This window comes from Scylla paramamosain, chromosome 47 (genome assembly GCF_035594125.1).
Source record: "Scylla paramamosain isolate STU-SP2022 chromosome 47, ASM3559412v1, whole genome shotgun sequence".
In the NCBI taxonomy this organism is placed as follows: Eukaryota; Metazoa; Arthropoda; class Malacostraca; order Decapoda; family Portunidae; genus Scylla; species Scylla paramamosain.
This window is the reverse complement of record NC_087197.1, coordinates 3,430,001-3,440,000: the sequence shown is the minus strand read 5'-3', so window position 1 is coordinate 3,440,000 and position 10,000 is coordinate 3,430,001. Positions and strand designations below refer to the sequence as shown.

General features: G+C 41.4%; 1 protein-coding gene across 8 annotated transcripts in view; it reads left to right on the top strand.

Annotated features, from left to right (window-relative positions):
- Positions 1-10,000, top strand: part of LOC135095059 (filamin-A-like) — a 125,722-nt gene that overhangs the window by 97,039 nt on the left and 18,683 nt on the right. For 6 of the 8 annotated variants that reach the window (XM_063995713.1, XM_063995711.1, XM_063995709.1 and 3 more), the window contains 7 exons: positions 1,632-1,761; positions 2,223-2,363; positions 2,965-3,111; positions 7,198-7,536; positions 7,746-7,876; positions 8,517-8,648; positions 9,429-9,542. In XM_063995713.1, the coding sequence (XP_063851783.1) occupies positions 1,632-1,761; positions 2,223-2,363; positions 2,965-3,111; positions 7,198-7,536; positions 7,746-7,876; positions 8,517-8,648; positions 9,429-9,542 (1,134 nt within the window). The remainder of the gene's footprint in view (positions 1-1,631; positions 1,762-2,222; positions 2,364-2,964; positions 3,112-7,197; positions 7,537-7,745; positions 7,877-8,516; positions 8,649-9,428; positions 9,543-10,000) is intronic. The other 2 variants (XM_063995714.1, XM_063995712.1) reach the window with 1 other exon arrangement.

Genomic DNA, 10,000 nt, shown 5'->3' with positions numbered 1-10,000 from the left:
GTGTGTACAGTTTATTACGTGTTTTTTTCTTTTTTATTTATTTGTCTCCGTTTTCTTCTGTTTGTTATTTTTTTTTCTTTAATTTTCTTTTATTTTTATTTTCCTTCATTTGTCTATTTGTTTTGTTTTGTTCTTATTATTATTTATTTATTCTTTATGTAAGCATCTGCATCTTGTTATTCTTTCATCTCTCTCTCTCTCTCTCTCTCTCTCTCTCTCTCTCTCTCTCTCTCTCTCTCTCTCTCTCTCTCTCTCTCTCTCTCTCTCTCTCTCTCTCTCTCTCTCTCTCTCTCTCTCTCTGCAATTGTCTTGTTGTTTTCATCACACATTAACAAAGCGAAGAACAAAGGAAGGGAGAGAATATTAGATAAAGAGGAGGAGGAGGAGGAGGATACAAGAGAGGAATGTACAAGAAGGGGAGGAGGAGGAGGAGGAGGAGGATGGATGGATGTAGGAGGAAGAGAGGAAAGAGAAGAAGGAGGGGGAAAGAATGATGATAAAGAAGAAGAGGAGGAAGAGGAGGAGAATAGGAAAATGGAGGAGGAAGAGGAGGAGAAAGGGAAAAAAGGAGGAAGAAAAGGAGAGAGAAGAGACCAGTAGAAGGAAGAAGAGAAGAGAAAGAGGAGAAAGAGAAGTGAAGAAGGAAAGGAGGGAGAGAGAGGGAAGAGGAAAAGAGGAGGAAGAAGACAATTAAAAGGAATGAAGAAAGGATTAATAGGAGAACAAGGAAGGAAGAAGAGGAGGAGGAGGAGGAGGAGGACAGGGAGGTGAAGGCTTGCTTGCTGGCGGTGATGGAAGAATAGAAGGAAGACTTATATAGAATCTCTCTCTCTCTCTCTCTCTCTCTCTCTCTCTCTCTCTCTCTCTCTCTCTCTCTCTCTCTCTCTCTCTCTCTCTCTCTCTCTCTCTCTCTCTCTCTAGGCGGCAGTGATTGCTGAAAAATGGAGGGTGGGAGACAGACATACTGGTGGATAGATAGAATGGGGGGATGGTCACATAAATAGGTTTTTAAATTCTGTCCCTTATACAGTTTATTTGTGTTTCTTTACGTAGTTAAGAGTGCACACTATCTACTTATCTCGTTAAATGTGTGTAAAAGTAGATATGTGGATAGATAAATGTACCTAACTCACTTCTAGCCCCCTCTATTCACTCCCTAACCTAATCTAACCTTACCTCACTTCCATATCCCTTCTTCATATCCTAACGCACCATAACCTTGTCTAACCTCATTTCCAGCCCTCTATACCCTCTAACCTAACATAATCTCATCTTACTTGCAGCTCCCGTATTTACACCCTAACCTAACCTCACCTTACCTCACTTCCAGCTCCCATCCCCCCTTATTCATATCCTAACGTAATATAACCTTATCTAACCTCATTTGCAGCCCTCTATACACACACTAACCTAACCTAACCTGACCTCATCTTACTTCCAGCCCCCTTATTCCTATCTAACTTCACCTCACTTAACTTAATCTCACCTGACCTTATCTAACCTGACTTCCAGCCCTCTATACACACTCTAACTTAACCTAGTCTCATCGTACTTCCAGCCCCACCTTAAATATATAATCTAACCTCATCTCACTTAACGTAACCTCACCTGACCTGACCTCATTGTTGCAGGCCCAGTCCGAGGAGGCTTTCCAGCAGACCAAAGTCAACGGGGTCCAGTCCAGCCCGGCCAGCAGCAGCAACTACCGCCCCGTCCAGCTGTCCAACATCCCCCTCCCCACCACAGGAGGCCACGTTACTGGTGAGTTGTGACACGAGGCTCCTGTCTCCTTGCTACACTTCTCTTTTCTTCACTAGCCATCATCATTTATTTTTATTTCATCATTTGTATTATAATTTATTTTTGTTTGTATATTTATTTATTTATTTTTATTCATTTATTTATTTTTTTTGTTATCATTTAATTTTTCTTCAGCATTTACTATTTTTGTTTATTTATTTATTTATTTATTTATTTATTTATTTATTTATTTATTTATTTTGATTTATTTTCTCTTTCATGTTGCTATCTTGTCATGTATTATTCCAGCAAAGTGACAGACAGAAACAAAAGATCAAATCATTCATACGTACAGAGTGTCTCATTAGCAAAGTCTTGGACAAACAAAAGATAAAATCATTCTAAACATGAAATATTTTATGAACAAATGCATCCACCACCTCCACCACCACTATCTGATCCCCTCTCCCCTGCCCCCACAGCTGAGGTCAAGATGCCTTCCGGAAAGTCAGACGTGCCGGTCATCGAGGACAACCGCGATGGCACGGTGTCGGTGCGCTACAGCCCCAGGGAGGAGGGCCTGCACGAGCTGCATGTCAAGTACAACGCTGAGCACGTGCAAGGTAACCAAGGGACGGCACATTATTATTATTAAAGTGACCACAACGGAACACGGCTATAAACACAGAGGCGCAATATTTAAATGTCTAATGGTGATTTGATGTTGTTGGTCGTCATAAACACTCATTCAACACAGGGAGAGCCATAGGGAGCCACCAAGCCAACACATGGCAGCCTCTCCATCATACATTCTCTTCTGTTTCCACCAGTCATCCTTGTCCATAAATACATGTAGTCTTCTTTTAAAGCTCCCTCTTGACTCAGCACTTTAGGAAGAAATAAAGGGGAGTTTTTTGGGTTTTATATGAGAAACTAAGAACGCTGGAATGGGAAGCTGCAGGAAGCCATCAGGACAACATGTGGCACCCCCTCTGTGAAACCTACCTGCCTGTGTCCACCTGTCATCCACACCTGTACATCTCACACACTTTCTGGGCTATATGTAAGAATGCAAGGTGATAAGACGAGCAGCAAGAGGCCATCACTTCCAGCATAAAACACCTATTCTACTTGTATCATGCATGCTTGTAACTGTGATCAATAAAATATCCATCTGTCTATCACTGTGTATATTCGGAAACTAATCCACCCACCCCCCGGCAGGCTCCCCCTTCAAGTTCCACGTGGACTCCATTGCCTCAGGGTACGTGACAGCCTACGGCCCCGGTCTGGTCCACGGCATCACAGGAGAACCAGCCAACTTCACCATCTCCACCAAGGATGCCGGTGCAGGTAGCTCCACTCTCCGCGGTACGGTCTCCACTCTCTTGCTCCGTTTCTCCCTTACTCCCTCTCCCCCTCATCCCTCCATCCCCCAAGCCGTCCCGACTGATGCTGGTTGGTGCTGCTGCTGCTGCTACCTCCTGCTGCTGTGTGGACCTGCCTGTGTTGTGGTGCTGTGTGTGCGGCAAGTTTGTTAGGGTGTTGAGGTGTCAGGTGTTAGGTGTTGAGTGAGCCAGGTGTGTTAGATTAGGTGGCTGTGGTGTGACCTTACTAATCCAGGCCACATGTACTAAGAGACAGGTGTGTTAGATGACAGGTTAGGTAAGGTCACAGGACACATACATAAACACACACACACACACCCACCCCAGACTCTGAAGCTCACGTACACACACACACATACACATACATAACTTTACCAGAGTCTGAAGTACACACACACACACATACACATAACCAGATGAGATTAAGATGAAAGGGAGTGATTAGTAAAACAGTGCTGAGTGTAGCACGACATAGGTTAAGACAGGGTTATCAGTGTGTAAGGATTAGGTTAGGTTAAACAGTCCCATCAGTGTGTAGGTGTGACGATTAGGTTAAGTAGACCTGTGTGAGGGGTGTGTGTGAGTGTGTGAGGGTTAGGTTAGGTTACATTAGGTTAGGTTAGGCCAATGAATGTGTAGGTGGTGGGGGTTTGTCTGTCCCAGTGAACACTTCCAGACTCACATTGCTCGCCTCTTGTTCCCTTTCAAGCTGCCTTTAGGAGAGAGAACAGGTTGGCATAACACATGTTTACTACACTCACACCCAAACCATTGTTACTCTCTCTCTCTCTCTCTCTCTCTCTCTCTCTCTCTCTCTCTCTCTCTCTCTCTCTCTCTCTCTCTCTCTCTCTCTCTCTCTCTCTCTCTCTCTCTCTCCTCTCTCTCTCTCTCTCTCTCTCCTCTCTCTCTCTCTCTCTCTCTCTCTCTCTCTCTCTCTCTGCTTGTAAACCCTATACGTAAATATTTGATGTCATGTTTTTTCAATTCACTTCTTTTCCCTAAGTGTAAATTGTTAGTAATCATTGTTTTCTGTGTCTTGATCTGTTTCTGTATATTTGCATCTTTATTTACAATCTACGTCAGTCTATGTACGTATTTGGTTCACAGGCATTTTTGCACCTACTTCAACTTTTTTGTTTACCCTTTAGTCTCCCCTCTCGATGTTAGTCAGTATATCAACACCACCACCATAACACCTACAAGCACCACACCTCACGTCTTATTATGTCACTGGATGTTCACTTATACCACTAGTCCCTCTCCATCTTGTAGCCATCTCCCACCCAATCCTAGGACTCCTCAGTCTCCCCATGCAACACTCCTTTATTCAAACGAGCGTCCAGGACCGACTGGCTGCGACTGGCTACAAGAACGGGGAGGAACTAGGTGTGAGTGTACAGCTGGGGCCACAAGTTATGCACTCTCCTGTACTTACTTCCACTGTGCTTGCTGGGTTTCCTGTCTGACTGATCTGACTGTCTTAAATTCTGACAGTCTTAAAGCTGACAATTTATGCATTTTTTGGGGAGCAGAGTAAGGAAGGAAGCCAAGCACAGTGGAGTGAGTGTGGCAGACCAGTTGCCTTGTGCCCCTAGGTGTACAGTGGCTGCGTATTTAGTTCCTCATCCATCTAGTTGTGTTGGGAATGATACTTTGTTGTCCCTGTTTTTCTTTCCCCTCCCCCTTTTGTCCCTTTTTCTCTGCCTTGTCTCTTTGTTTTTGTTTTTTATGTGGTTCTTTTATCTTGTCACTTTTCCATCTTATCCTTTTTTCTAGTTGTACTTTTGATTTTATTGATTTGTTTATTTTAATCTGTCCTCCCCTTTGTCCCTTTTCTCTAGCTTCATTTTGTATATATTATGTTTTTTTTAGTCTCTTTTTTTATCTTATTCCTTTCTTTTTGTTATCTTGTTGATGGTAATAATTTTTTTCTTTCTTTTCCCTGCCCTTGTCTTATTTCTTCACTAAATGGAGATCTACCTTTGTTTTTTATTAATATTGACTTGTACAGTTGGTCAAGAATTAATGTCACTTGTACTTAACGTTTCGTAATGATTCACAGTGTTTGGTGGCATCATTTCTCTGGCTGACTGTACATACATCAAGTTGTTTACAAAGCACAGAGACATGGATGGTGTGTAATGAAATGTAACCGCTTATAACTCAGAGAAAGTTTAAATTCATGACGTAAAATGTTTGCCTTCATAATGGTGCGTCAAAACAGTGTCTTGCTTTGTAAACAACTTGTATTTATGTGTTATTTTTTTATTTAGTTTTGTTAGTTTATTTATTTTAAGTTAATTTCATAATCGGTCCAAAATTATGAGATGAAAACTAAAAAGACGAAAAGGTTATAACCATTATAACATTTTTATTTTTTTATTTTATTTATTTTTTTATTTATTTATTTCATCAACTTATGTGAAATCAAACCTGACCAAAATTATCAAGAAAAAACTAAATAACAAAAAAAAAGATTAAAAACACATGATAATATTCACTGCACTCTCCTCTTTTGTTTAGTTTTTGTTTTGTTTTCCATTAGTCTCATCAACTTACTAACATAAACTCACTCCTGACCAAAACCATCAAAAAAAATAATACTAAAAAAAAAATGATAACTACCATAATATCCTGTTTTGTTTCGTTTTCTGTTTCGTTTTCATTAATTCCACAGACTCATTTACGTAAACTCACTCCTCGCCAAAAACCATAACAAAAAGAACCAGCATACAACATAAAACCTCAAAATTGTACTGTGATTACTGTCTGTGATTACTGTGTGTCTTGTGTCAATCGTAACTCAGTCCATTGTCTGTGTCGCTCGTAATTCAGTCTGCTGTCAGTGTCCGTCTTAATTAACCAGAGTACCTGAGCAGCTGTGCCGTAATGCAGCAGTGGTGGCAGTGACAGAGTGAGTGTGTGACAGAGTGTGCTGGTAAATACACCCTTTCTATGTACTCTGGTGGACGTAAATATGTGCATCCCTAGTGTGCAGGGCTGCCAACTGTTGCCACCATGATCACCAAACATGTCAGATAATATCATCCTTTGTGTCAGTATACAGACCTCTTTTATTGATAGTTTTGAGAGGTACTGTACACTTGGCAATGTCCAGGACTGTACACACTGATGCAAGCCCCAATGCCTGCTGGTGGCTGCCAGACAGAGGAGAATTAAATGACTCTGCCTCACTCACTCTCTCACACACTCGCTCGCACACTCCCTCACTCACGCGGCGTCCCAGGCTCACCGTAATTAACTGTCCACACCCAAAGTACTAATTGACGAGTGTGTGTAATACAGTTTTTGATCATTGTTTTGTTTTTCAGCAGTCAAAATGTTATGAGGTTTTTTATTTTTTATTTATTTATTTATTTATTTTTATTTTTTTTTGTATATGTAGTTATTGAAGTTGGTGAATTATTAATTTTGCTGGTGAGAATTGTAAGGAAGAGTAAATAAATACCAAATTACTTATCTTGCAATGGTAAATAGATACTTGTTCATTAAAAAAAAAATATATATATATATATATATATATATATATATATATATATATATATATATATATATATATATATATATATATATATATATATATATATATATATATATATATAATTATAGTTTTATGATTGAATTAAGACTGCAAGCAAAACGTTTAATAGGCTAAATAAATATGAGAGGTGTAATGATAGAACGTGCATAATTCTTGCCAATTCAGTAATGTTGATAGACTAATTGTAAACTGGTAGGTGAGGAAGATAAGCCAGTCTGTGAAGGAGGAGTTACTGAGGAGTGTTGCAGTGTTCAATAATACAAGCAGTAATTATGTCAATGCTGCTCAGTAGACCAGGGAAAACACATTATTTGTAGTAATTGGAAGTTCATGTAATTAATGAACACACACACACACACACACACACACACACACACACACACACACACACACACACACACACACACACACACACACACACACACACACACACACACACACACACACACACACACACACACACCACCCAGACCAATAACACCCCAACCCGACCTCTTGCACCCTCAGGCGGTCTGTCGCTGGCGGTGGAGGGCTCAAGCAAGGCCGAGATCTCCTGCCACGACAACAAGGACGGCACTGTGTCGGTCTCCTACCTGCCCACTGCCCCAGGAGAGTACAAGGTGTCTGTCAAGTTTGCGGAGAAGCACATCCGAGGCTCCCCATACTCTGTCAAGATCACCGGGGAGGGCCGCAAGAGGAACCAGATCAGCGTGGGGTCCCAGTCCGAGGTCAGTCTGCCAGGGAAGGTGACGGATTCGGACATCAAGAGCCTCAACGCATCCATCCAGGCTCCCTCGGGTCTAGAGGAGCCCTGCTTCCTCAAGAAACTCCCCAATGGACATCTCGGTGAGGCTGGTGTGGCTGGTGGTGTGTCTGGTGTAACCCAAACCATCAAGTCAGTCTGGTCCGCCTCCTCCACTTTCTCATACATTTTATATATTGCAGTCAAGTTTCCCCTTTCTCTCCTTTTTTTTTCCAGTGTAGGCATAACCTTTGTGTGTGTGTGTGTGTGTGTGTGTGTTTGTACTAAGTGGTGACTCCCCCTTCCCCCACAGGCATCTCCTTCACCCCCCGCGAGGTAGGGGAGCACCTGGTGTCCGTCAAGAGGATGGGCAACCACATCGCCAACTCCCCCTTCAAGATCAACGTGGGTGAGAAGGAGGTTGGCGATGCTTCCAAGGTCAAGGTAGGTCATGGACAGGCCACAGGGGAGGTCAAAGATAAACTGATGCTAAAGAATGATTAAAGGAAAATATGAATAGGTTAGAATGAATTGAAAAAAATAAATAAATAAACAAGATAGGATGAAAATAAATAAAGAAAGGTTATACAAGGTCAGGGTAGATCATGTGGTTGGCTGAAAAGGGAAGGTCAGGTGAAGAAGGTCAAAGATAAACCGATGCTAAAAAATTACAAAATGGAAATAAACAGGGTGGAAGAAAGAAAGAAAGAAAGGTTAAACAAGGTCAGGGTAGGTCATTTGGTAGGGTGAAAAGGGAAAGTCAGGTGAAGAAGGTCAGAAACAAACTGATGCTAAAGAATGACGAGGAAAAGAACAGGATGGAATAAAAATAACAAACTTTTATTTTTCATTTCTTCTCCTGGATATTCATGTATCTCTCTTAACCTTTAGTCCCCTTCCTCTCCTGTAAATGAAGTAGAAATCTTGTTAATCTGCCAGTAGTCACAGAAACACCCTTGAAATCCCATGAAACTTTAATTGAAACCTCTTTAAATCAGTGAAGGTGCTCAGAGGAGTGTTTCAAAATACCTCAGACAGACAGACAAATCTTGAGAGTCTTGTCCTTAACACCTCCGTCCCACAGATCTCTGGCAAGTGCCTGTCAGAGGGCCAGACGCACAAGGAGAACCAGTTTACCATCGATACCAGAGACGCTGGGTATGGTGGTCTCTCCCTCTCCATTGAAGGCCCCTCCAAGGCTGACATCCAGTGCAAGGTGAGGAGTAGTGGTAATGGTGGTAGTAGTGGTGGTAGTAGTAGTTGTTATTATTGTAGAAGTTGTTGTTGGAATAGTATTGTATCAACTTATGTTATATAGTAAAGATAATTGATTATGGGAAATAGAAAGATTGAGAAGTGATGTATTGAGAAATAGAGAGAGAGAGAGAGATTTATGCATTCAAATAGGTAATTTAGTTTTTGTTTAGATTTGTATGAATAAACAAAGAAACCATTCATCCGTCATTACTCTTTCCTCTCTCACTTTTGTCAGGTCTTTCTCCTCATCACTAACTGTTATTATCATTGCTCTTTCATCACCCACGTCATCACTTTTTCTCTTTCTGGTTTTGTTTAGATTCATATGAAAAAATAAACAAACATTTAGTCTGTCATCCCTTTTTCTCTCTCTCTTTTTTGTGTAATTTCCCTTCTCATCACTGTCTTTTGTTATCATTCCTCTTCTCCCAGCATCATCACTTTTTCTCTTCCATATTTTGTTTAGATTCATATGAAAAGAAATGCCAAGAATTAGTCTTTTGTCTGTTTTTTCTCTTTCTTCTGTCTATTCTTTCTCCTCATCACTGGCTATTATTATCATTCCTCTTCTCTCATCACTCACATCATCACTTATTCTCTTCCACATTTTGTTTAGATCCATATGAAAAACATTTAGTCCATAATTTTTTTCTCTTTTTAATCCTTCTCCTCATCACTAGCTATTACTATCACCTCGCCCCTCACCCCTCACCACTCACCCATCCCATCTCCCCCACAGGACAACGAGGACGGCACCCTGACCATCGGCTACACCCCCACTGAGCCCGGCTACTACATCATCAACCTCAAGTTTGCCGACAACCATGTACCCGGCTCTCCCTTCACTGTCAAGGTGAGGACCCGCCCACCACAACACCACACCACACCACTCTGGCCTGTGGTGGTGGTGGTGGTAGTAACATGTGCACCTTAAAACACATACAACACCTTAACCTGACACACAACACCCCCCATGTAGCTGTATTGACACATACGCCTTGAAGCACACAGAACACACATACAAGTACCTTCGAATTACACTGGTTGGTAATAAGACCCTGATTCCTTCCCTCAGGTACCTTAAAAACCCAAATCCTTCTCTTGGGTACCTTAAAAAACCATAATTTCTTCCTTCAAATACCTTAAAAACCCTAATTCCTTCCCTCAGATGCCTTAAAAACCCTGATTCCTTCCCTCAGGTACCTTAAAAACCCTGATTTCTTCCCTCAGGTACCTTAAAAAAACCTGATTCCTTCTCACAGGTACTTTGAAAACCCAAATCTCTTCCTTTGTTACCTTAAAAACCCGAAT